Source organism: Puma concolor, chromosome A3 (genome assembly GCF_028749965.1).
Source record: "Puma concolor isolate L17-30 chromosome A3, mPumCon1.1.hap2, whole genome shotgun sequence".
Lineage (NCBI taxonomy): Eukaryota > Metazoa > Chordata > Mammalia > Carnivora > Felidae > Puma > Puma concolor.
Window position 1 is genome coordinate 116,076,377 of NC_141669.1, and position 27,824 is coordinate 116,104,200.

A 27,824-nucleotide genomic window follows, 5' to 3' on the forward strand; every position below is an offset into this window, starting at 1 on the left:
GCATGAGTGGGGGAGGGACGGGGGTAGGGGGAGACACAGAATCCAAAGCAGGCTTCAGGCTCTGAGCTGTGAACGCAGGGCTGTAACTCAGGGACCGTGAGATCATGACCTGAGGAAAGCCGATTCTTAACCAGTGGAGCCACCCAGGTGCCCCCTGGCTCCCTGCTGTTAATGCTTAATTTCAGATTCTCTTGCCAGCTTTAGCAAGGCAGTGTGTCAATAACAGGTGTGGGTCGGGTTGAGGAGGAGGGGGAGGGCAAGGTTGGGGGTCCTCAGAATGACTGGATTATGTTATCCAAAGTGGGACTAGTGCCAGAGAGAAAACCAAGAGACTGTTTATATGTGTCTAGAATGGTTTGAGAGCCTTTGCTCACTGCATTCACTCACAGTCTGTTACAGCATTAGCATTGTGCATTTCCCAGCCTGGTTTCCATTCTTTTACCACAACAAGCTCAGTTTCTCAGTGGTCTCTAGAGCAGTGTTTCTCAACCTTGGGACTATTGACATTTTGGACCAGAGAATTTGGTGCGGAGGGGGCTGTCCTGTGCATTGCAGGATGTTTAGCAGCATACTTGACTTCTACTTGCTAGATATCCATAGCATTCCTCCTCCGGTTGTGACAACAAAAAAACACTCTCTAAACACTGCTAAATGTCCCCTGGGGGACAGAAGCTCCTAGGTTTGAGAACCACTGCTCCAGAGAGTGGCCTAAGGGTGAGAGGTTTTAAAGAGCAGAGCTGAGAGGATCCATTAAGGGTACTTTTAATCCTACCCTTTTGTTGTTCTGCTGAGGACACCAAGGTCTAGAGATAGGACACAGCCTCCTGGCTCTGCTTTCTGGGAGTCTGGCTTGGATTGGGACCTAGATCAGAACTCAGGACTCTTTAACCAACCCAGAGGTTTTCAGTCTTCAGGTTGGAGGACGCTTTTCCAATTCCAGAAAAAAATCAGGGATGGTCATGTGATAATGTGTAGTTGTACTTTAGTACCCATTAATTGAGAAGATAAATAATTACCTTCAACCAATATTTATTGAATACCCACTGTCTGTGTTTCTATCCTAGGATTGTCACATGAATGGCAGTAGGTGGTCAAGTGACAGTTGCTTTTATTATTGTGTGATATATTCACCATTTAGAGCACAGACAGTGCTGGGCAGGCACATTTCACAGAGCAGTGTAGTGTAGTGGCGACTATGAACCCTATGAGCTCACAGCCCATAGGTTGGGAACCAGTTAATGTATTATACCATGAGATTTGAGAGAACAGCAGACCTGAAACTCGGGGCTTTTCTTGAAACCATGAACTATTTTTACACTCAAGAGAAAAATCTCCATAGTCTGTGGAAATACAAAGCCTCTAGGCTACCCAGAGTCCTCAGTGCAGCTCTCTCAACAGCCATACACTAGGGCATTTGTGATAAAAGAAGAGGCATTTGGCTGGAAACAAGCTTTAAGTTCTTAGCATTAGTTGGTAAATGGTGCATTGGTCTGAGGGGAATTTAAAATAATGGCCTTGAACTTGAGAATATGTGTTTCCAAAGCCTCTCATCTCGAAGCACTCAGCTTCTCTGACAAGAAATATTACTCTTATTTCAGAGGTAAGAGGCAGAGAGGTGAGGCCACACAAATGGTCCCTGAAAGAGAGCCGGCTACTCTCAGGATTAGGAACTGGGACTCTGGTTGGCATCCCAAGATGGGGTTGTTTGTTTATGTCAGATGATGGTGGGATAAGGAAAAAAGTTGTTAGATTAGCTTCTACCCAATTTGGCCAGCATTTTAAGTGCCCACTGTGAAAGACTCCATGTGAAGGGATAGTAGGACACAGATGAAGATTTGGGACAGAGGAAGGGGGTAAGGCCATTCTGTGCTGAAGGAATTGTGGAACCAAGGTACTCTGTGTGTATGTGGGAGGGGAGGGGAGATGATAGGGGAAGGGTGGGGGGTAGTGGTGGCTCAGACAGAGTGACAGTTGGAAAGATAGGCTGCAGCCTCCCTGAGGAGGCCCTGGATACTAAGCTGAGGAATCTGTTAGGTTGAATTTAGTGAGGCACATACTGAATAGACACTCTGTCTGTTGAACAGTTTGTGGGGAACAGCAGCCATCTTGCTGCAGCACCCTGCTGAAGTTACCCATTGGTAGGCTTTCTACCCATTATTACCAGAGGGATTGAGGTGGGTAGAGAGTGGTTCCCTTATAAGGGGGGTCATTACTCTTTTTTGGTTACTTTTTCCTGGTTCCCCTTCTGCTTTATCTGAAGCCTGGAACATCCTGGGCAGCTGGGTAGAGACAGAACAGTAACTTTTCTCCACTTGAGAGTATCTCAGGTTATATGCTGAAGATAGGCATATCTTCCCTACTTAAACTAGTTTGACCAAGCCTCATTTATTAATCATGTCCTTGACTACCTCATGTTGTGCATTTTGCTCCCGACTCCCTGGCCGGCTTACTCAATTAATTGTGATCTTTGAGATTATTTAATTTTCCCGTCATGTTTATCTTTGATCCATGAGAGAGGGAGATGGGGAGAGTTTACCTCCCTTGGCTAATGAGAAGGACTTCTGTTTCTGAGGTCCATACATTTCAAGTTCAGCCTGGTCTCTGCTATCCTAGTCACAAAAATCTGAGAACTCTTTTATTCACTCTTTCCTGAGCTCCCAGCCTCTTGTTTTTTTCCCCTCTTTTCTAGGTGCTCCCTCCATTACCCAGGATGGTCCAGCAGAGCCCTAGGACTTAGAGACCACCCCAGTTCTAGTTCTGCTTCTGTCAACTAGTATCTTTGGGCAAGTGCCTTCTCTACTCTGGGCCTTTGTTGAGAAGCAACAATTTGTTGAGAATCAGCTATTGTTGAGAACAATAAAATGAAAAGGATGGATTAAATGAATGCTGAGATTCTTCCTGCTCTAACATTGTCTGAGTCAACAAGTGCTGTATTACAGTAACTCTCCAGAGAACCAGGTGTTGCTCTAAGCAATTTTGCTGCATAAAAAGATGGAGCAGCTTAGTGTTTGTTTTGTCTGTTAGCAGCTTGGGTACAGCCCTGCTCAGTGTAGATGTTGAGGGCAGCCACAGACTGTTTTGTAGAATGTGATGGACGTTTTTTGTTTTGTTTTGTTTTGTTTTTAATTGTGATTCCCTGGTTCAGACGCCAGAGCTGAATAATCGTTTTTAGCTGCTCCCGTGAGCCTCTGTCCAGGTGAGCAGCGCAGTTGCCAGAAGGCATTTCTTCTGGTGTCTGAGCCTCCTTTGGATCAGTAGTCTGCCTCTCACTTGACTGCCAGTCTTTTGGCAAATCAGATGCACACATTTTTTCTGGGGCTGAGCAGGCTTAAGCCCTGCTGGACAAAAACCCAGCAGTGACCAGTTAAACATACTGAGGATGCTTCCTTGTAATAGGACTTGACTTCCTCACCAACCCACAGGATTGGGGCCACAGGATACAAAGGAGTTGTCTCCTTTGTGAAGGGAGTGGAGAAAAGAACCAGCTGGTCAAGGCTGGCCTGACTTGAGTCATTTTATTTAAATCTGCTTTTTAGGGGTGCCGGGGTGGCTCAGTCGGTTGAGTGTCCGACTTCGGCCCAGGTCATGATCTCACGATTCATGAGTTCGAGCCCTGCGTCGGGCTCTGTGCTGACAGCTCAGAGCCTGGAGCCTGCTTCGGATTCTGTGCCTCCCTCTCTCTCTGACCCTCCCCGTTCATGCTGTCTCTCTCTGTCTCAAAAATAAATAAAAACATTAAAAAAAAAAAATCTGCTTTTCAGGATGGTGACTAAAGATGATGCTATATATCTTGGGGAGAGTAGTGGGCTTCTCTGCAAAGACCTGAGGTCCTAGCACTGCCCTGAACAGCTAAGCCTTTTAAAAATATGGAAGACATTTACTCACCTGGTTCTAAATGAAGGCCTTTAAAACCTCACCCTACTAGTGCCCATTAAAGACCATTCTCTCCCTTTTATTAACTTTCATAGTACTTTCATGTGTCCTAAGCAGCTCTGGAAAAATCACACAAGTTTAGAGCTCATCTTGCCCGTATAGAGGGAGATTCCAGGCCCAGAGAGGTTAGGTAGCTCAGGGTGCCTGGGTGGTTCAGTTGGTTAAGCGACCGACTCTTGCTGTTGGCCCAGGTCATGATCTCACTGTTCGTGAGTTTGACCCCCATATTGGGCTCTGCACTGTTAGCGCAGAGCCTGCTTGAGATTCTCTCTCTCTGTCCCCCCTCAAAATAAGTAAATAAACATTAAAAATAAATAAAAAGTGACACAGCTCAGGAGTGCCTGGGTGGCTCAGTTGGTTAAGTGGCCGACCTCGGCCCAGGTCATGATCTCACAGTTCATGGGTTTGAACCCTGCATCGGGCTCTGTGCTGACAGTGCAGAGCCTGGAACCTGGCTTCGGAGTCTGTCTCCTCCTCTCTCTGCCCCTCCCCCACTCCTGCTCTGTCTCTGTCTCTGTCTCAAATAAACATTTAAAAAGAATTTTTTTTAAAGTGACACAGCTCATGAAGACAAACCTGGGACTAGAACCCGTGGCTCTTATCTCTTTCTGATTAGTTCTGCTGCCTCACTGCTTCTCAACAGACTCTGGGGTGGCCCGTTGCCAGAATGGCTTTGAAAATAAAATTAAAGTTGCCATGCAGAAGGCCAGCTGACGGGAGAGAAGGCGCAAACAGTTGCTATTTTAGGGGGTGGTTTTTTTTTTTTTTTAGTTATAACTGGCTGTTGGTGGTTTGGCAGGATGGCACAGCCTGGGTGGAGGCTCATAAACGTCAGGGTCTTGTAGCTACCTTCCTGATTCTTTGTGTAACCAGGCTGTCTTTCCCTGCCTTCTAAGAACCTATCCAAGGGATTAGAATATTCCTACTTTTAACCCCTTTTACAGGACTCTGGGGAAGATTAGGAAGTCTATAAAAAGACCTAGGAAAAAGTTGGTATACAAATGACAATTTTTGGTGCTTCTTGATTTTTTCTTTTTTTTTTTTTTTATTAATGTGTAATTTGTTTATAGTAAAGCAGACAAGTCTTAAGTGTATAGCTCAGTGGTTTTTTTTTTTTTAACAGATGTATATACCCATGTAATCACCACCCAGATCAAGACATAGAACATTTCTAGCACTTCAGTAGTCTTGGTGATTTTTATAGCAGCTAAGGATTTTATTTGTTTACTCCAGTCCCCTTAAGTATCTCAGAGGCATTATATTATCCTTCTGTTACTCATTCAGCATGTTTCCCAAACACCTAGTAGTGGAGAGTGCTGTGCTAGGTGTTGCTGTGGGTTCAGAAATGAGTAATTGTTGGCCTCTGTCTTAGGTTCACAGCCCATCAGGGATTATGACTAGGATCCAATGGAGACTGAGAAGGGCTGTGAGAAGCGGCTTGAAGGAAAGAGGCTGCTTCTGGCTGGGAGAGGAGAGTATATATATTTACATAGCCAGAGAATTTTCCCCAGCCTTCTCACTATTCATAAATATAGGAAAGGAGCCAGATTTTGGACTTTTAGTCCCTTCTCAGCCAGTTCTTTGCATTTTCAGACCATATTGGGTACTATGGTGTTTGCTCGGCCTTTTCACCTCTGCTGGAGACAACATGGACAATATGGAAGAGAGCAAAAACAAGGCACTTCTCCCCTTCTTTGTCTGCCCCAATGCAGGGCTCAATCCCACAACCGTGAGATTATGACCTGAGCCTAAATTAAGAGTCAGACGCTTGGGGCGCCTGGGTGGCTCAGTCGGTTAAGCATCCAACTTCAGCTCAGGTCATGATCTTGCAGTTGACGAGTTGGAGCCCTGCATCGGGCTCTGCACTGACAGCTCAGATCCTGGAGCTTGCTTCGGATTCTGTGTCTCCCTCTCTCTCTGCCCCTCCCCCGCTCATGCTTTGTCTCTCTCTGTGTCAAAAATAAATAAACATTAAAAAAAATTAAAAAAAAAAAAAGTCAGGCGCTTAACTGTCTGAGTCACCTGGGTGCCCCAGACGACAAATCTTTTGTGAGTTAATTTTAGCCTGAATTTCTCTAACCCTTTTGGTCAAATCGTTTAAAACATCGAATTTTCTGTGTCTTAAGTGAAAGCAGACTCAAGAGTGACTTTTCTGATCTGTTTTCATGTGTGAGAAACAAGTTTTTGTTTTGTTTTAAATGCTAATAAAGGCATATGGCTCTGTGGTTGGTAGGAGGGAAGAAGGCCATGTCTAAGTAGATGCAAGGTGGTCCCTTTCTTTAAAGAAAGATTCTTTCAAGGTAGTGAAGACCAGTGCCTAAGATAGGGTTAATAAGATAATAGCCTAGGACATCTGAACATTGCAGAGCTTTACCTTAGTGTATGTGTAGATAGGAAAGAAAGAAGGGCACATGACTTAGCTCGGCTGAACCTTGTTCAGGTTTGATGAATTACTGTGTCTTAGAATCATAAGTCTTAGATCATTTGGGTCCGTTCCCCATCTCCATTTTACGGATGAGGAAACTAAGACTTTGATTTGGTCAGGGCTGGAACCAGAACCAGGTCTCATGTCTAGTGAGTACAAAGATGTTCTGGAAGTGTGCTCAGCAGGATTTCGAAGGAAGCATGGCTAGGAGGGGGTAGTGGTGAGGTGGAGGGTGAATAGAGTGACAGGAGCACTGGATGGTTTCCCCCAACAGTGGACCAGGAGAAGCAAAATGCTGGAGGAGGGAGAGGTGAGAGTGTCTCCTCTAGGGAAGACTGAGGCTGTCAGTAGTCTGAGGGGGTGCCCTGGGATCCCCATAGCAAGGGGATGTGGAGGCTGCTGTGGCCAGGATTAAGTGCTTTAATTGGCTGGAGAATCTTCGGCACTTATCCTCCTTCTCTTTTTGTTTTCTATTTGACTACTTGGGGACCCCTGAGGTATTGCTTTCCTCGGTAAGAAGCCTGCTTTCTAACATTCCTTTCTTTACATTCTTTTCTAAATAATCCAATTATAATGTATCACTGTTGTGTATTGTTCAAGGGAATAGAAATTATCATCCCTTCATTATTTTGGCTTATGATAATTCTGTGCAGTTTGGAGTTAGTTCTCCAGTTTTATTATTTTCACATATATGGTTATAAGCTACAGTGTTTAGTGGAAAGACCAGGTAGCAAATTCATGATTGGGTGTGTGTGCGTGTGTGTGTGTGTGTGTGTGTGTAGTAAAATCTGTTTTTTACATATATATGTGTAATATATATGTTACTTGATGTCTGCCATCAAGGTTAACTATTTGGCCTCATCTGTAAAATAGGAGTAATAATCATAATAAGGGCTCTGAAGTCAGACAAACTGGATTTGCAAACTGGATTAGGCTCTATCACTTAACTGACTGCAATTTGGGGGAAGTTACTTAGCTTTCTAAGCCTCTATTTCCATTCTTTTGCTATTGAAGGAGAAGGGGATGAAGATTTATTGAGCATCTACTATTAGGTATTGTACTATTCAACTACTTTGCATGTGCTGCCTTGTTTTCCTTGTAGTGGTTCAGTGAGATACAGATGTTATTATCCTTATTTTATATATACGGAAACTGAGTCTTAGAAAGGTTAAGTGATTTGCCTATGTCTTCCCATTAAAAGTCTTGGGAAAATCTTTTGGGAATGACTATTACTGTACTTTCCGAAATGGGATTTTTTTTTCATATGGATTCTGATTCAGTTAATGTTTGCTGAACCTTTTTTAGGTGATAGGCATTATAGTTAATACCAGAATTATTTTATTGTCTTATCACCATTTTATAAATAAGTTAAAGCTCAAGGCTCATCCAAGATTATCCAAATTATAGACGACAGAGCCAGGATATGGACCAAATCTGCCTGATTCCCACCTCATGGTACCTCAGGATTACCTGACTGTGGCCCAGTTGTTTATAGCATTTGTTGACAAAAATGGATTTCATTTCAGCATAAGAATTTGACTATCCCCAGGAAATTAATTACAATGAGATTTGACCTGAATCAGAAAATAATAAAAGGTATTAAAGGAGGAGTAGGGGTGCCTGGGTGGCTTGGTCAGTTGAGCATCTGACTTCAGCTCAGGTCATGATCTTGCAGTTCATGAGTTTGAACCCCATGTCGGCTTTGTGCTGACAGCTCAAAGCCTGGAGCCTACTTTGGATTCTGTGTCTCCCTCTCTCTCTGCTCCTCCCTTGCTCATGCTCTCTCTCTCAAAAATAAATGAAAACATTTGAAAATTAAAAAAAAAAAAAAATGGAGTAGATTAGGAAGAGGGTCTTCCCAGCCATTATTAGCATGTCTGCTCAGAGGCTTTGCAAAGAACAGAAACAGAGAACTGCCATTACTATTAAATTCCCTGGAGGTTGGAGCCAGGAACAGATTCATTATTTGTTTTCTCCTTGACCCTGGGAGGTAGACCTGTGGGTGTCTTGTGATTTCATAAATAGTGAGGACTGGCAAAGATAAAAGTCTCATTAGAGCTATCTCCCAGTGTTATGAGGATCTCAGGCTGTTGGGGTTACTAGTCCATTGAGATAGTTTAAAAACTTTTTTAGTAGCCAGACTTGGTTCAAATCAACTCTTAGGCGTAGAAGCAACAATGGCAGGTTCTTGGGCAGTTTTTAAGTGACTGACCAGACCATAGGCATTGCTTATTCCTTATTCATTCAAGTGACATGTGGGCTCGAACAGCTTATCTAAGCCAGGGACTGTCCCCAGAAGCTTCATTGCACCAAGGGGATGTCAGTTACAGTAGTACAGTTTGGTGTTTTGAGGCAGCTTTCAGCAAGGAGTGATTCAGGATCCAGGAGAAGTGTCCTCACTTGGCCTGGGGAGAGTGGGAGGATTGAGAAGCTGCTGCCTGGACAGCCCTGCAAGACCGGTGGGAGCAAACCAGATGAAGAGTGAGCTGGGCATTTGAGGAGAACTGGAAGCCTGAGGAGGCTACAGAGAATGAAAGCCAGTACAGGGTTTTCTAGGCAGGGGAGTGGAGTGTTAAAGTTTGTGTTTGGAAGGACCACTGGTTAAAAAAAAAAAAAAGAAGAAGAAGAAGAAAGAAAGAAAGACCATTGGTGACAGGTGGGGAGGGGGCACCTCCTACCCCCATCCACATACACTCTCTCTTCCCCCTGCCTTCCCCCAGCTCATAGAGCCCAAGTGACAACCTTGTGAGCAACTACACAACATAATCCCTCTGCCCCCCAAAACACACACTCAACACAGGGTTCTGCTCTGGACACAGTCCTCTTGCTCTTGGGTCCTGATTGCTTCAGTTGTAGGAAGGGGCCTTCCCTTGGTGTGCTGAAGGTTTAGGGCTTAGGCTGAAGATTTGTGGGCAAAGAGGCTTTTCATGCCTTTATGGAGGGAGGGGCTGAAGCTGTTTTCCATGTTTCAGCCTTGATCCAGGTCTGCCAGAATTGGGAGGGGTGGTAAATGGCTATGGGAGAGGAGGTAGAATTGTTAATCACCTAGCTCCTCAGGGAGGGTGAATATAGAAATAAGAGGTAAGTTCCCCCAGAGGTGTGGAAGTGCATATGTGTGTGTAAACAGGACTTTTGCCAAACTCCCACCTAATCGCCCTGGCCCAGGTCAACTGGCAAGGTGCATGTAGAAGAAGAAATGACCCTGTCCTCTAGAGATGCCCTTTTGTTCCTCTCTTCTTGTGGCCCTGAGATCCTCAGAACCTCTGCTGTATGTCTCTCCACCATGTGACAGGATCTATGACTGGGAAGAAAAAGGAAGAGGGAGGTTCTTATCTAATTACTGGGGTAAACAACCCAGCACAAAAGTTGCAGAAAGTAGAGAGTAGCAAGAAGAAAATATCAGTTCAGTTGCTTTCTTGGAGGCAGGAATATTTGTGCAGAGGCTACTGCAGGGGTAAAAGCAGGCATGAAGGAAGTTGGGGGCAGCAGAGCTAGGGGATGGAAACAGTAAGGAAGTATAGACCTCCAAATTTGGTAGACCATTCAAGAACTCCTGATGGATCCTCAACTGGAGGCCCTGGCTTTGGGAGTGTCTGTCTCCCTTTTCTCAAGCTCCTTCGTTTTTAATTCTTTGGGACATCATGGACCCTTTTCAAAATCCAGTAAGTGCCGTTTCCTCCCAGAACTACACATACAGTGCATGTGAAATTTTGCAGGTTGTGGTAGGGATCCTGGACCCCGGTTGAGAATCCTGCTCCAGCTTCTCTGCTGTTTTTCTGTACTATCTCATTTCTGGTATTGCCAGTTTGGTTTTAGTTGGAGGTGATAAAACGCCAACTCATACCGGCTTACTCTGCGGAAGGAGGACTTATTGACACATATGACTGTGGGAAAGGGCAGGGTGGAGCTGGTCTCTCTTTCAGCATGTTGACTCATTCTTACTGACTTCCTCATGAACCTGGGCCAGGGCTGCCAACTGCTCTGGCTTAGAGCTTTGGATCTTGGCAGGGAATGTGCCACTAACTCCCTTCACTCTCATTTCTCTCCTCTGGAATCTCCTAGCAAATTCCAGAAGAGGAATATGATTGGCTGCTTGGGTTAGGTACTCGTGACTAGGCTAATCACAGCAGTGGAGGGGAGGAGCTGTTCTGTGACCCAGCTTGGATCATAAGCCTGTTCCGCTGCACGGCCAGGGAGGCAGGTTTGTTTGTAGAGGCTTGGTGTTTGAGGAGGGTGGTCCTCTGGAAACAATTGCCCCTGCACTTTTCTCCTCCTACCTGGTAGAGCTCATTGCTCCTGCTCATTCATTCTTTCTCAGCCCCAACAGGGCTTGTGGGGGCATGTGGGAAAGAACTGGAGACCTGTGTTCTGGTCCTAGGACCACCTTCCACCAGGGTTCACTGAATACATACTCTGCTTATACCTCCCTGGGTCTTAGTTTCCTCCTCTGTGCAAACAAGGTTGGACTTATTCTCCAGAAGTGTGTTTGTCCAGCCAACCATCCCTCACGGAACACCTACTATGTACTGAGAATACGGAGATAGAGAGACAAGTCCCTTCCTCCCAGAGTTCCCATTCTTTTTTTTTTTTTTTTAATTTATTTATTTATTTATTTTGAGAGAGAGAGCACAAGCAGAGGAGGGGCAGAGAGAGGGAGAGACAGAATCCCAAGCAGGCTCTGCACCATCAGTGCAGAGCCCGATGTGGGGCTTGAACTCAAGAACTGTGAGATCATGACCTGAGCCGAGATCAAGAGTCAGATGCTTAACTCACTGAACCACCCAGGCACCCCAAGTTCCCATTCTTAAAGTGTGAAAATAGAGGTATGCATTAGGGTTCCAGGACACTGAGATTCTGTGCCCCTATTTATTGTGGACCCAGGCAAAACCTTCTTTCCCAGAAAGACACCAGCTTACTGTGGCTCCTCTTGCCCTCCATTCTTTGGAAGCTGCCATTTGGGCAAGGAGGGTAATTTGTCTCTACCCACTTCATCATGCCTCTCCGATTCTAAGAGAAAACACTAGTTTGGTTTTCCCTCTTGCTTTGGACAAATACTTCGTAGTGCTTTTCTGCTGGCATTTCCCCCTCCCCACTTCCCCACAATCGACTTCAACCCCCAGACCTCTCTTGTCATCTCAGTTGCCAGGGTGCTTTCTTGCTTGTTCAGGCAGAGGGGGCTTTTGTTGGCTTGAATTCAGCTGGAAGCAGGGGAAGAAAAGCCAGTTGGAAAAGAAACATTTCATCCTAGCCTGGGAACGGAAACCAAGGGCAGGCTCTGCTTTTCCTATGTCCCAGCCAAGAACCTGATCACCTCCAGTAAGGCAGGCTAAGAGCATACAGCCTGAGACCTGGTGGGTGGGAGGAGTGTGATCAGTGTCCTTACTCCACTCGTGGGACCAGGCCACAGCTCAAGTGCCAGGCATAGTTAAGTTGTTCTTAATACATGTTTGCTGTTTTAAATACAACCGTCTTAGGGTACCTAAGTGGCTCAGTTGGTTAAGCATCTGACTTTGGCTCAAGTCATGATCTCATGGTTTGTGGGTTCGAGCCCCACGTCGGGCTCTGTGCTTGATAGCTCAGAGCCTGGAGCCTGCTTCAGATTCTGTGTCTCCCTCCCTCTCTCTCTGACCCTCCCCTGCTTGTGTTCTGTCTCTTTCTCTCAAGAATAAACATAAATTAAAAAAAATTTTTTTTAATAAAAAAATAGATACAACTGTCTTTTCATGTCTGGGGATGGGGCAGAAATTGGCTCTTTTATTTAGGTTACTTTTTTGTTTGTTTTGATTACATAGTCATGTAAGTGATACATTATTTTATTTATTTTTTAAAGCTTCTTTTAAGTTTCTTTTAAGTTTGACATTCTTTTAAGTTTATTTATTTTTGAGAGTGAGAGAGAGTGAGCAGGGGAGGGGCAGAGAGAAGAAGAGAAAGAATCCCAAGCAGGCCCCACACTGCCAACATGGAGCCTGACACAGGGCTCAAACCCACGAACCTGAGCTGAAATCAAGAGTTTGACACTTAACCGACTGAGCCACCCAGGCGCCCTGGTATGTAATTTTAAAAGTGCCTTCTCGGGGCACCTCGTCTTTTCTCCCCTGAGTCGGTTACTAGTCTCTCTGAGAAGTGGCATCTCCACCACCTTGTTGCTCCAACCAGAACTTGGGGGTTCTTCCTGACTGTGCATTTTCTCATTTCCTTCCCCTACACATTCAAACAGATGATACAGGCCAAGGTCTTCCCTCTTGATACCTCTCATCTTCTTCTGGTCAGTCCCTCCACTGTGGCCTTAGTTCAGGCCCTTGAAATCCAAACTCTCTGGATTATTGCAGTTGTCACCAGTCCTTTCTCTTCACAGCAGCCAGAGAGATCTTTCTGAAATGCAAATCTTATCACATGCTTGCCCTGCTTAGAATCTTTCAATGGCTTCCCTCTAATCCTGGGATAAAGTCTAGCAGCTCCTTAATAAGACATACAAGTTTGTTCTTGAGTTTCTCTCTTGAGCTTTTATCTTTCCTTACTCCTCCCCATCCACCCCAATGCCTTTCTGTTCCTCCTGCCTGGGATATGTTTCTCTTGCCTGTCTTTTATCATCCTTTATTTTTTTTTTATTTTATTTATTTTTTTAAGTAGGCTTCACACCCAACATGGAGCTTGAACTCATGACCCTGGGATCAAGAGTCGGATGCTCTGCTGACTGAGCCAGCCAGGTGCCCCGTTCTTATCATCCTTTAAAGTGTGTGATAACTACAAAGGTTAGGTTCCCCTCCCCTGGGCTACCATAGTGCCCTGTGCTTACCTCTGTCATTATATCACATTGTCCATCTCTTTGCTGGTTTGTGAACTCCTTCAGCTTTGGGGCTGTGTCTTTTTTTGTTTCTGGTAACAAAGTATTACAAGCAAAGTATAATTCCTGATAGTAGAAGGAGCATGGATTTGGGTTGTTCGAGGAATTTGTCAATCTGAGTTTTCAAATTTATTAGCATGAAGTTGTGCATAATATTCCCTTTCCCTTTTAGCATCTGTGGAATCAGTAGTGATGTTACATCATTCCTGACATTGCCAACTTTTTTTTTCCTGATCATTCTGGCTAGAAGTTCAATTTTATTGATCAAAGAGACAGGGTTTTTTTTGTTTTTGTTTTTGTTTTTTTGTCTTGTTTTTAGGGTTTATTTATTTTTGAGAGAGAGAGAGAGAGACAGACAGAGCACGAGTGGGGAAGGGGTAGAGAGGAAGAAGACACAGAATCTGAAGCAGGCCCCAGGCTCTGAGCTGTCAGCACAGAGCCCAATGAGGGGCTGGAACTCAAAAGCTGCAAGTTGATGACCTGAGCTGAAGTCGGGCACTTAACAGACTGAGCCACCCAGGTGCCCCAAGAACAAGATTTTTATTTCATTGATTTCTATTTTTATTTCATTGTTTCTGTTTTCTATTTTATTTATTTTTTATTTTGTTATGCTTTATTGGTATAATTGACATATTAGTTTCAAGTATACAGCATATTTGATTTGATATGTATATATTGCAAAATGATCACCATAAGTCTAGTTAACATACATCTGTTTTCTAGTTTATTGATTTTCATTTTGATCCTCATTTCCTTTCTTCTGCATAATTTAGGCTTTATTCTTTTTCTGGTTTCTCTAAGGTGGAAGCTGAGGTCACTGATTTGAGGTCTTTCTTCTTTTCTTTTTTAATTTTTTTTTTTTCCAACGTTTTTATTTATTTTTGGGACAGAGAGAGACAGAGCATGAACGGGGGAGGGGCAGAGAGAGAAGGAGACACAGAATCGGAAACAGGCTCCAGGCTCTGAGCCATCAGCCCAGAGCCTGACGCGGGGCTCGAACTCACGGTCCGCGAGATCGTGACCTGGCTGAAGCCGGACGCTTAACCGACTGCGCCACCCAGGCGCCCCTCTTCTTTTCTAATATAAGCATTTAGTGCTATAAAATTTCCCCTAAGGATTGCTTTAAGTGACATCCCACAAATCTTGATGTGTTATATTTTCATTTTCATTCCATTCAAAATACTTTTTAAAAAAATTTTATTTATTTATTTTGAGAGAGAGAGTGCACATGCAAGCCAAGGAGAGGCAGAGAGAGAGAATCCCAAGTAGGTTCTGTGCTGTAAGTACAGAGCCCAACACAAGGCTCAAGCCCAAGAACCATGAGATCATGACCTGAGCCAAAATCAAGAGATGGAAGCTTAACTGACTGAGCCACCCAGGCACCCCTCAAAATACTTTCTAATTTCTCATTCAATTTCTTTTTTGACCTATGGGTTATTTAGCAATATGTTAGTTTTCAAGTATTTTGGGAATTTTCCTGAGATCTTCTGTTTGTGACTTCTAATTTAATTTTATTATGGTTAGAGAACATACTTTTTATGACTTGAATCCTTTTAAATCTATTGAGCTTTGTATTGTGGCCCAGAATGAGGTCCATGTTAGTAAATGTTCCATGTTCACATGAAGAGAATGAGTATTCTGCTGTTGGTGGTGAAATTTTCTATAGATGTCAGTTAGGTCAGGTTTATTGATTTTGAGCTGTTCGAGACTTCTGTGTCCTCACTGATTTCCTGTCTATATCAGTTCTCAAAGAAGGGTATTGAAATCTGACTGTAATTGTGGATTTGTTTCTCCTTGTAATTCTATCCATTTTTGCTTCATGTATTTTTAAATTCTATAATTAGGTCTATAAATGTTTCTAATTGTTATATCCTCCTGATAATTGAACTCTTTATGATTATGAGGTGACCTTCTTTGTTCCTGGTAATATTCTTCGCTTTGAAATCTACTTTGGTATATTAATTAATATATCCATTCCAGCCTTCTTTTGTGTAGTGTAACCTTGGTTACATTGTAACATGTAGTGCAATAATGATTTCAGGAGCAGAATCCAGTGATTCATCCCCTGTGTATAACACCCAGGGCTCATCCCAACAAGTGTCTTAATGCCCCTTGCCCATTTAGCCCATCCCCCACCCACAACCCCTCCAGCAACCCTCTGTTCTCTATATTTAAGAGTCTATCATGTTTTGTTCTCCTCCGTGTTTTTATATTATTTTTGCTTCCCTTCCCTTATGTTCATCTGTTTTGTATCTTAAATTCCACATATGAGTGAAGTCATATGAAATTTGTCTTTTTCTGACTAATTTCACTTAGCGTAATGCCCTCTAGTTCCACCCATGTTGTTGCAAATAACAAGATTTCATTCCTTTTGGTTGCCAAATAACACTCCATTGTATATATATATACCACATCTTCTTTATCCATTCACCCATCGATGGACATTTGGGTTCTTTTCATACTTTGGCTATTGTCAATAGTGCTGCTATAAACATTGGGGTACATGTGCCCCTTGAAACAGCATACCTGTATCCCTTGGATAAATACTTAGTAGTGCAGTTGCTGGATTGTAGAGTAGTTTTATTTTTAATTTTTTGGGGATCCATCCTTTTACTTTTAACTTATTTGTCTTGATGTTTGAAGTGTGTTTTTTGTTGGCAGCATGTAGTTGGATTTTAATCTAATCAATAACTTTTTCTTTTTTTTTTTTTTTTACATTAAACTTCTTTTTATTGTTTATTTTTTTAAATGCCAATTTTTGAGAGAGAGAGTGTGCATGTGTGCGTGCGCAAGCAGGGGAGGGGCAGAGAGACAGTGAGACATAGGATCTGAAGCAGGCTCTATGCTGACAGCAAACAGCCCAACGTAGGTCTCAAACCCATGAACTGCGAGACCATGACCTGAGCCGAAGTCAATGCTTAACTGACTGAGCCACCCAGGCACACTATTGTTTAATTTTTTTAATTTACTTATTTATTTTTAATGTTTGTTTTTGAGTGTGAGTGGGGGAGGGCAAGAAGATTGGAAGTGGGCTCTGTGCTGACAGCAGGGAACCTGATGTGGGGCTCCAACTCATAAACTATGAGATCATGACCTGAGCTGAAGTCAGATGCTCAGTCGACTGAGCCACTCAGGTGCCCACTGCCCCACCGCCCACTGTTTATTTGAGAGAGAGAGAGAGAGAGAGAGAGAGAGAGAAAGGGAGAGAGAATGAGGGAAAGGGCAGAGGGAGAGAGAGAATCTAATTCACACTGAGCATGGAGCCCAACATGGGGCTCAATCCCAAATCCCTGGGATCATGACCTGAGCTGAAATCAAGAGTCAGACGCTCAGCTGACTGAGCCACCCAGGTGCCCCAACTTCTGCCTGTTAATTGAGGTATTTAGATGGTTACATTTATGTGATTATTGATATGGCTAAATATAAATCCGTCATCTTGCTCTTTTTAAAAATTGGTCTCATCTGTTCTTTGCTACCATTTTTTTCTCTTGATTCCATTTATCTCCTTTGTTGGCTTATTAGCTGTAATTCTTTGTTATTTTTAATATTTACTTTAGAGTTTGTAATATACATCTTTGACTTATATATTCTATTTTCAAGTGATACTATCGCCTTACATACAGTACCTGAACCATACAGTGGTACAGTCTCACTTCCCCCAGGCTTATGTGCTACTGCTGTCATATGTTTTACATATGTTATAAACCCCTCACTACATTATTGGTTTTTCTGTTTAAAGAGATTTAAATAATTAAAAAGTGGGGTTCCTGGCTGGCTCAGTCATTGAAATGTGCGACTCCTGATCTCAGGGTTGTGGGTTTGAGCCCCACATTGGGTGTAGAGATTACTTAATATAATCTTTTTAAATTAATTAGTTAGAAAGCTGTATATGTTTATGTATTTATTCTTTCTGGTGCTCCTCATACCTCTGTATAGGGCTGTATTTTCGTCTGGTATCATTTTCCTTCTGGCTAATTTTATCAGATGTCAAATGGAAATTTTACCTTACTGGGTATTGGATATTTCTGTATTCCTATAAATATTCTTTTTTTAAAAAAATATCTTTCTTTTTAAGAGACTCTTTTCTTTTAATGTTTGTTTATTTTTGAGAGAGCGTGGAGGAGGGGCAAAGAGAAAGAGAGGGAGAGAGAATCCCAAGGAGGCTCTGTCTGCACTGTTAGTGCAGAGCCTGACATGGGGCTCGAACCCAGGAACCATGAGATCATGACCTGAGCCGAAGTAGGATGCTCAACTGACTGAGCCACCCAGGCACCACACTGTAAATATTCTTAAGCTTTGTTTGGGCATAGTTCATTTTGTTGGTAACAATTTGTGTTTTTGGGTCTTGCTTTTAAAATTTATTTAGTGGGACCAAAACAGGGCTATTTATTTCCCACCACTCAAACAAGACCCTTCTTCTTCTTTTTTTTTTTTCTTAAATGTTTATTTACTTATTTTTGAAAGAGAGAGCACAAGCAGGGGAGGGGCAGAGAGAGATTGAGGAAGACACAGAATCTGAAGCAGGCTCTAGGCTCTGAGCTGTCAGCGCAGAGCCCTACGTGGGACTCGAACCCACAAACCACGAGATCATGACCTGAGCTGAAGTTGGATGCTTAACCAACTGAGCCACCCATGCGCCCCATATTTTTTTCTTTTTTTAAAGTTTATTTATTTTGAGAGAGAGAGAGAGAGAGAAAGAGGGAGCAGGGGAGGGGCAGAGAGAAGGGGAGAGAGAGAATCCTAGACAGGTTATGCACTGTCAGTGTGGAGCCCAACGTGAGACTCAAACTCATGAGCCTTGAGATCATTACCTGAGCCGAAGTCAAGAGTCAGAAGCTTAACCAACTGAGCCACCCAGGAGCCCCAAGACAAGACCTTTCTGAATACTCTACCCAAAGCCCCATGAATTGTGAGGTTTTCCAGTATGGCTGAGGAGCAGGTACTGTAACCAGCCCCATGTGAGCACCTGATACTGTTCTCTCTAATCCTTTTGAGTGGTTCTTTCCCTGATCACTGATCAGTATTTTGCTGAATACTTGAGAGGGCTCTCTACAGATCTCCAAGAGTTTGTGTTTTGTGTTCTCTTTCTCTCTCCCTTCTCCCCTCTCTCCCCCTTCCAGCTTTGTCTTCTCTGGTACTGTGTCTCCTGTGAACTCTAGCCACTTTGGTCTTTCTAGACTCTTAGCTCTAGCTCGTCAAATCTGGAAGCCTGCCAGACTCTGCGTGGTTTCTCTCCCTGCACAGAGGCCTAGGAAACTCTCAAAGCAATAAACTAGGGGAGTTGTCACCTAGTTTATTTCCCATCTCAGGGATCACTGACCTTTTTTTACCTGATACCCTGTGTCTTGAAAATCGTTTCATTTTTCTTAAGTAGGAGGTTAAGTTTTAGGTAGTCCCTACCATTTTATCTTGGCTGGAAGCAGAAGGAATATGGATTTGGATCCTGACTCTGCCAGTTATTCACCAGCATTGAGAGGTTAACAAGTTACTTAATCTCTCCAGCTTAAATCTCCTTATCTATAAATGGACTAAGACTAATTCCTTATTGTGAGGATTAAATGAAGGAATAAAATACAAGGCTGCGAACAAGTGTTAGCTCAGGTATGTGTATAAAGAACTCAGGATCAAGGTTCGAGGTCCATCCACCCATTTGGAATTGAGAAGAGGAGAGAAAGGATCCAGAAAAACCCAAGAATAAATGATTATGGGAGCCAGAGACCCTCTAGGGTATCTTTTTTTTTTTTTTTTTTAAGTTTATTTTTATTTATTTTGAGAGAGGATTAAGGGGCAGAGAGAAAAGGAAGAGAGAGAGAATCTCAAGCAGGCTTCACACTGTCATCACAGAGCCCAACATGGGGCTTGAACTCATGACCCATGGGATCATGACCTGAGCCAAAATCAAGAGTCAGACGCTTAACTGACTGAGTCACCCAGGTGCCCCTCTAGGGTATCTTCTAAGACTGACAGGAGAGAGCCATTTCAAATTTTTTTTTTTTTCAACGTTTATTTATTTTTGGGACAGAGAGAGACAGAGCATGAACGGGGGAGGGGCAGAGAGAGAGGGAGACACAGAATCAGAAACAGGCTCCAGGCTCTGAGCCATCAGCCCAGAGCCCGATGCGGGGCTCGAACTCACAGACCATGAGATCGTGACCTGGCCGAAGTCGGACGCTTAACCGACTGCGCCACCCAGGCGCCCCGAGAGAGCCATTTCAGAGAGAGGACGTCAGCAGTGCCAGAACTTACAAAGAAATGGAGAGTGAGGGCTTCTGGCTTTACATTCTAACTGTAATTACCTCTTCTTCCTGAATGATGTGTATGAATGACATTTGTGGCTAGTTGTTGAATATGAATGCTGACTTCCTCTCCCCAGCTGGAGCAGCTGAGTTCAGATGCCAGAAGGAGTCTCTGATTTTTCTAGCACAGTTTGTGAAACCAGTTGAAAGAAATACTGCTAATTTTATTGGACAGAGAAAACTTCATTATGCAAAATACTCAGGAAATGGAGAATATTGATGTTAATTACAGTTTCAAGATCACACAGGGTCAATCAGAAGAAACCTTTGTATTTGTTTTAATCAATTACTAGAAATTTCAGAACTGTATAGGTCCATATATTGTTAGAGCTGGAGGAACACCTTAGAAGAAGCATTTAATCCATCCTTCTTATGTCCTTGATGAAGAGTCTGAGCCCTAAAAGGGGCATTGCTCAGGGACGTAATTTGATCATGGCAGATTTAGATCTAGAAGCTAGATCCATGATCACAGTACCCATGTTCCAGGTTCTGTCTAGACATAAGTCTTCTCAAGAGTAGTGGAAGGAGCACTGTCCCAGGGGATAGGGTACCTGGCTTGGATTCTTCTTAGCCATTACCTCTAACTTTGTGACTTTGAACAAGTTGTTGAACCTTTGGTTGCCTGTCTTTAGATTAGGAATAACCTTAACTGCCTGAAGGTAAGAGATTGTTCCAGATAACTCGTAACTGTTTCTTCCAGACCTAAGATGAATGTCTAGTGTTATGGGGTAGTCAGGACATGTATATGAATAACATGGCCATGTATATGTTAGTGGAAAGTGGTGGGCACTGAGGTGAACTAGAGAGTGTGTGCCCTTTCTAAAAGGATAGCTGCTACTTAGTTATGTTGGATTGTTGCCAGAAAAATTGCAGTATCGAAAGGAAGCCAAAAATCTGGATATTTGTGTGAAATATGTAACATTCAAATTTATGCATTAAGACATGGGACAACTAAGACATATCTGTGGGCTGCATGGGTACTCAGTTTCCGTTTCTGACAGCTGCTTAAATAAAATTCTGTGCCCTGACCAGCATACAGAAAAGAACCTTGACCTAGGATCCCAAAGCACAGGCTGTCTGACTGTGGCCCTCAATAACTAAAGGCAGATCACTTTCCTTCCTGGGATCCTAGTACCCCCATCTGGCCCTGAGTTACCCTTGTCACAAGAGTTACTCTCTGGATGTTTGCTGTGTCTGGGAACTGAAATGGGGCTTCTTCCTGCCTGAATTGAACCCAGCTGCAGCAGAACCCTGAAAAGCCATCAGCTGCCCTTTTTGGAACAAAAGGGAGCAGCCTCACAGGCCTTTGCACTGCTACCCTGGGTGGACTTCCCTTGGCCATCTTTTCTTCTTGCTTATGGCCTAGGCTACTCCCACTGACCTAGTCTGGAACAGTCTATTGCTTACTCTGAGTCTCTGCTACTTCCCCTCAGATGTAGTCACAAGGGGAGGTCCTAGGCTCACTGTCACGTAAACAGGCCCCTGGACTCTGGTTTTAAATTTCTAGGCATTGGGGCGCCTGCGTGGCTCAGTTGGTTAAGCGGCTGACTTCAGCTCAGGTCATGATCTCACGGTTCATGGGTTTGAGCCCCGTGTCGGGCTCTGTGCTGACAGCTCAGAGCCTGGAGCCTGCTTTGGATTCTGTGTCTCCCTCTCTCTCTGCCCCTCCCCCGCTCACACTCTGTCTCTCAGAAATAAATAAACATAAAAAAAGAGAAAAATTTAAAGTTCTAAGCATCATGGGGTGCCTTGGGGTTGTGAGTTTGAGCCCCATGTTGGGTATAGAAATTACTGCCCCTCCCCTGCTCATGCTCTGTTTCTCTCTGTCTCTCAAATATAAATACACGTTTTAAAAAATTAAAAAAAGAAATTACTTTAAAATAAATACAAATAAAGTTCTAGGCACTCCACTGGGAGTTAATACAGGAAAAAAAACATAAGCAAGTGACAGAAGTTTGAGAAACTTTACCAAGTTCTTATAGCTATGGTCCCTGGGTCTTCTAGAATATAGAGGGAAGGTCATTTTAGGTTCTGGGGAAAAGATCTAGAGGATATTATGGGGTGAGAGGACAGAGGGCAGAGCCCACTGGCCTCAGAAGAAATGACAGGGCAAAGTTGGGCATTATGAAGTACCCCCATCTCTTTTCCTTGTGTCAGTGCTATTAGGGGCACAGAAGTGTAGGTTCCACTCTTTAGGAGCATGTGGTCTAGGGAAGACACAGGGCAGGCATGAGGGAAAAGATATTCTTTTTTTTTTTTTTTTTATGTTTATGTTTATTTGTTTTTGAGAGAGAGAGAGAGAGAGCACATGTGAGTAGGGGAGGGGCAGAGATAGAGGGAGACAGAGGATCCAAAGCAGGCTCCATGTTGCAAGAAAGCCTGATGTGGGGCTCAAACTCATAAACTGTGAGATCATGACCTAAGCCGAAGTCAGACGTTCAATCAACTGAGCCACCCAGGCACCCCGAAGCAGATATTCTTTAAAACAGAAAACCACTCATTACAATCTCCCCATTTATGTAGAATTGCCAACCTAAATGCAGAAGAGCTAATAAAATGGTTGGACTTTAGCACATGTACCTTTAAGCAATTTAAAATCCAGTAGGGAAAAAAAATTGTCTTTTCAGCCAAAGGCTTTTACTGCCTACCCTCATGGATTACCAATTAGTCAAGTGTTTCTGGGCAGACTGAGCTGCCTCTGGATGCCTTTGGTGCCAGGCTACTAGCTTGTGGAATCTGTTGTGTGGGGAAGGCACAGGAGGCTCTCAGATCCCCAGGCTCAGGCAAAAGCAGGCCACCTGCCTTCTCAGTGCAGGGTAGATAGATGTTCTCCATGGAGTAAGAACACACTCTTTGCAGATAGGCAGCCTGGCATTGATCTCAGGCCTCTCACTGTGTAACCATATGACTTGGGCAGGTGTTAAACTCTTTGAACCTCAATTTTCATATCGGTCAATGGGGCAATAACAGTACCTACTTTATAGGGTTCTTGGGAGGATCCAGTGAACATGTAAAGCACCAGTCATGGTGCCTGGCACCCAGGAAGCCACTTATAAATGTTAGCTGCTGTTCTCTATTATATTTTGCTCACTGATCCACAGCTGCAACCCTTTCTTGGAGAGACGCACTGGGCTAAGGGGAGGAACAGATAGAGAAAAGAAGACACAGAGATTCCCCCGAGAGAATGTCAGGCATAGGCAAGGAGAGAGAGGCAGAAATTTAAAGAAATGAGCAAGATGGAGAATGCTCACATTTATTGAGTATTTTCAGAGAGATTATCTTTCTCATTCATCTTTGGGGTAGTGTTATCCATTTTCCATTTGATGAAGAGGTGAAATAATTTGAGAGGTGAAATTACTTACTGCAGTCCAGCGTCAGAGCCAGGATTCTGCCACCAAGCCTCACAGTCTTTTCTTTGTGCCCCTTGCCACTACACATCAACCAGGACCAAGGATGATGAAGCTTATGTTGGCTAAGTAATCAAGGTGGTTTTAAATTTTTTTTTCCCCCAAGCTATCCTTTTTTTTGGAGGGGGGGAGTAGGTGGTGATCGTGGTGGTTCTCTTTCTGTTAAAACAGGCTCTGAGAATTCCTGCAGTTAAGAATAATACCAATGACCACTTATTAAGCACTTGGCATGTCTGGCCCTGTGCCAGGTGCTTCACAAACATATCTCATTTTAATCCTCACAGTGATTCTATGAGATGAATATTATTATCTGAGGATTAGTGAAATTCAGTAATTTGCTCAGAGTTTACTTGATAATGGAACTGAAACTCACAGCTGAACTGCTAGACTCTCTAAATGACCATGTTAACTTGATATGACCCAGCATTTCCTAAGCTTGTTTGAAGGTGTCTTATCCTGCCTTTATCTGACTTTTGCAGAACATATTTTCTATGTGCTGTTTAAATGATTTGGGACAATTTGATACTCTGTTAGATTGTTGATTGGGGGACTTATTTCTTTCATCTTTGTCCCGTTAAGCAGATAAGGGGCTTCTTTCTGTCTCTCTAGGATTTTTCCTTGCAGTGAGTACTGTACTCCCTCTGTGCTTGCTGATGAAGTCAGCAGGGTTTCAGACTCCACTTTCCTGGTCATACACAAGTACTTATTTTACCATCTCTAAATGGAGTGCATTAGCTCCAGGCCACGGAGAGCAAATTAGGGGAACGGGGAGATACATCACAGAGAAGGAGGCTGCTCTGAAAAATGCTGCCTGTACCTCTTGCCTGTACTCTGGCCGTGTGGGCTTAATAAATACAACATTCCAAGGCTTTTGCAGAATGAGGCCCTCTTTTTCACAGGTGAGCCTGAGATATTGAGTGATGATGATGAACACAAAACAGCCTCTGTTTGGGCTTAAAGGCACATTTGGGTTTCTGAGACCTTTCTGTAGCCCCTGTAGACCCAGGCTATTGCTATTCCTGCCACTTCTATACAGGGTAGAGAAATGAGAGCCCATCCAGGCCCCTTTTTCTGCAGCTGTGGACAGGATCCACAGCATCCATGTAGGGAAAATATTCTGGAACCAGGAAGATGTTACACCTTTTTTCCATTAATTTTTCTTTTTCTTCTAACTGGGGACTTAGGAGAGAATATTGGTAGCTTTATTTATTTTTCAAGATTTTATTTTTAATCTCTACACCCGAGATGGGGTTCACACTCACAACCCTGAGATCGAGTTGTGTGCTCTACCGACTGAGCCAGGCAGGTGCCCCCAGCATGAGCTTTTAAATGAGGTTTGCAAAGGGCAGAATTTGGAAATTGGATGGAAGACCATTAGGAGATTGTTTTCCTTATGGTGGGGAAACTGCTGGTTTACTTGTAGCAACTTGATTTGGAGATAAGAGAGTCAAGGTGGTAGAAAGAGCCCTGGCTGCAGACCTGGGTTCTGGTTCTTTCTTTAATTCCCTGTATGATCCTGACAAGCTGTGTCACCTTTTCTGGGCATCATTTTTTGTCAGTTCTCTAATGAGACAGGTTGGACATAAGTATTTCTGTGAGTTCTTCAAGCATGCAGCCTTCCCCCTTTTGATGCCAAAGTTGGAACTCATTTGGTCGGGTCTGGTGGGACATCTGATGCCATGGGGTGTGGGATGCTTACTAATAACCATCCCTGCAGGAGGATGGCTTTCTTTGACATTGGTGATCAACTGGGTTGTTTTGACTTTGGGTCTTTTCTTGCCCACATACACAGGGTAGATGACAGGTAACCCCAGCCGTGACTAGTGGCTTAAAGGCCAGATGTGGTTTTCTTGGCTGAGGGTATCCTGAACAACTGAGGCTTTACTCATGGGCATGATGAGCAGGGAGCATCTGAATGATGGTTGGAGGCAGGCAAAGCAGGGCTCCCTCAGCTTCACTTAGCTGCCTGCCTGCCAGTAGCCCTGCCATGATCAGACTGCTGAGTGTTCTTCAGAATTCCCACTTAGTGTTGCATCTGTGTGTAGGTGTCCTCTGGAGTATGTTTGTGTTTGCTGTGTAGTTCATGCTGAGAGTGGGAAAGGAACTGCACTCCCCTCCTTCCCTCCTAGTCCATGTATCTTTTGCTTGATGAATTCAGATGTGGAATCTTGGGTCTTTGAAAGGACTGTAGACACCATCATTCATTCATTCAGTGAGAGGTCATTAGTAGGCCCTCCTTCCAGCCATTGCCTAAATCTCTTTGTATTAGTCACTAAGCATACAGTTATGACTTTTTAGCATCTGTAGAGATGCCCTGGGCTCATGGCCCCTATATTGAATGCCCCCAGATCAGAGCAGGCAAACTTGCCCTCCTTAGCAACTCTTCAAAGAGAAGTCAGATCTGCCTTTGCCTAAGAGAAAGGAGCATCCTATCTAGTTGTATTGAATTGATGTGTTCTCCGAAAATGTTTTCTGTACTGTCACTAGCAGGTGCCTTACAGAAGGAGTTTCCAGTCCTGGGTGAATGCATTTTCAACTGCTCTCTTTCATAGGGTATCTCTTCTGTATTTTTCCTCCAAATAGCTGTTTAGAGTGTCTAATGAAGCAACTGTCTGGAGACCAATGTTTATTTCAACATGGTTGGAGTTGTTTTTGCTTCAGCTTTCAGAGCCAATAAAGCTGGTTATTAGATTCTGTAATTGCTGCTGTAATTACTCTCTTGGAACCGGCAAAGGCATAATTAAATATGGAGATTCCAAGGACTATTTTTTTCCATCTAAAAGCAACCTCTTTAACTTCTATTGGCCTGAGTTAGATTTTAGTTGTTTGTTGTGTTGTTCTTAAAATTTTGTTTTATTTTAAGTAGGCTCCACATCCATTGTGGGGCTTGAACTCACGATCTTGATATCAAGAGTCACATTCTCCACCAACTGAGCCAGTCAGGTGCCCCTAGATTTTAGTCGTTAAAGCTGCTGTGCTTATGAATGACGCTAGGGTTCTTTGGCAGAAAAGGGATTTCTTTGGACACCTCTTTATTTGGTTTAGATAAACTCCTTGTTAACCCAGTACTTTTTTTTCCCTTTACCCCCCATTTTATTGAGATATAATTGACTTAACGTTGTATCAGTTTTAGGTATACAACATAATGATTTGATGTATGTGTGTATTGTGAAATGGTTACCAGGATAAGTTTAATATCCATCACCTCACACAGTTGTTTGTTTGTTTTTTCTTGTAATGAGAACCCAGTACTGTTTTTGTTTTTGTTTTTTAACCCAACCGTTAGGAATTTAGAGACATATAAAGTAAGACATTAAGAGCCAGCATATATTTATGTAAAACATTGGGTTTGGCCCTTTAAACTTTGGCTACTTATAGAAGTAAATTTCTGGGGGCATCTGGGTGGCTCAGTTGGTTAAGCCTCCAACTCCTGGTTTTGGCTCAGGTCATGATCTCACTGTTCGTGGGATTGAGCCCCACATTGGGCTCTGTGCTGACATTGTGGAGCATGTTTGGGATTCTCTCTCTCTCCCTCTCTCTCTGCCCCTCACCTGCTCATGCAGGCACACACTCTCTTTCTCTCTCTCTCCAAGTAAATAAACATTTGGGAAAAAGGAGAAAAAAGAAGTAAGTTTCTGTGGTCAGAAATAAGGTTGGGATGGATGATATTTTACTTTTAAGTGTAACTATGCAGGAAAAGTGGCACTTTGCTCCTTTAATTTGGCCTAAGTTATACTTCACCACTGTGCCACACTGTTTCTAAGATACAGAATAGTTTAATATTTATGTTTATATATCTTGTAGCCCAAATGGTGACCCCATGTCTAATTTCAAGATTACTTTACTCATGAACCATGTATGAAGGGAGAAAATGAATTAAGTACCCCTTCTCTTTGAAATTTTTAACTGGTTGAGAGGTACACACAGGATTAGATTGGGATAGATAAATCAAATGTCCTGCCAGACACCATCCTAGAGAGTTTGCTACATGGAGAGGAAGAGACTGTGTGAACCCTGCAGGCAGAATGGGAACCCTGGAGAACAAAGCTCTGCTCAGGCCTTTTTTCCAGTCTCAGGACACACTTTTCAGTGAGAAGAGAGGGTAGGGCATGTGATTATAGAAGTTCCTGCAGGAGGAATGCAGGGAAAGAATCCTGCCAAATGGTCATTTTAGCCAGTGTTTTGATGAGACGTTATCATTTCTCCTTTGAGTCAGAAGTACACAAGTGATAAAATGTGGGTGCATCACACATGAAGAACCTTGCATAAAATATATGAAAAATTTAAATACAGATGGAATTAGAGATCGGTTTAATATGTATGAAGCACTTACTATGTACTAGCCACTGTGTTGGTCTGTAAACATGAAAAATATAAACATTTCATTCATGGGGGACCCTTGCTTACCTCCCTGGTATGTTTGGGTATTTGCTTCCATATCATTTATCGCTTAGAGAAGTTTAGAAGTAGGGTGGAGATCAGAGAAATGTAAGATTAGCATGTAAGGAGTCACTGCCAATTGAAAATCTAGTAGAAAAAAAGTTAAAGCAGTTCTAAATCTGTGATGTTAATAGGGAAATAATAAATTTGATTTTAAAAATCAGAATGTGGGGCGCCTGGGTGGCTCAGTTGGTTAATTAAGTGTCCAAGAGATCAGTCACAATCTCACAGTTTGTGGATTTGAGCCCAGCATCAGGCTCTGTGCTGACAGCTCAGAGCCTGGAGCCTGCTTCGGATTCTGTGTCTCCCTCTCTCTCTGCTCCTCCACTGCTCATGCTGTGTCTCTCAAAAATAAATAAACGTAAAAAATTAAAAAATCAGAATGTATGGGGAAGTTGGTGCTAAACCATTCATGGACAACCTGCTTCTTTCTGGGTTGGGGTTTTGTATGTAGCAGAACAGCTCCCTCGCTGCCATCT

At 43.3% G+C, this 27,824-nt stretch overlaps 1 protein-coding gene across 2 annotated transcripts in view; it reads left to right on the top strand.

Moving 5' to 3' along the window:
* CHMP4B (charged multivesicular body protein 4B) overlaps positions 1–27,824 on the top strand; it is a 54,850-nt gene that overhangs the window by 18,021 nt on the left and 9,005 nt on the right. Inside the window, exon 1 of one of the 2 annotated variants that reach the window (XM_025932119.2) lies at positions 9,757–10,020. The exons of the other annotated variant lie outside the window; for it this stretch is intronic. Coding sequence (XP_025787904.1) covers positions 9,915–10,020 — 106 coding nt within the window. The 5' untranslated portion in view covers positions 9,757–9,914. Of the gene's footprint in view, positions 1–9,756; positions 10,021–27,824 lie in introns of those variants that run through there. 2 annotated transcript variants of the gene reach the window in all.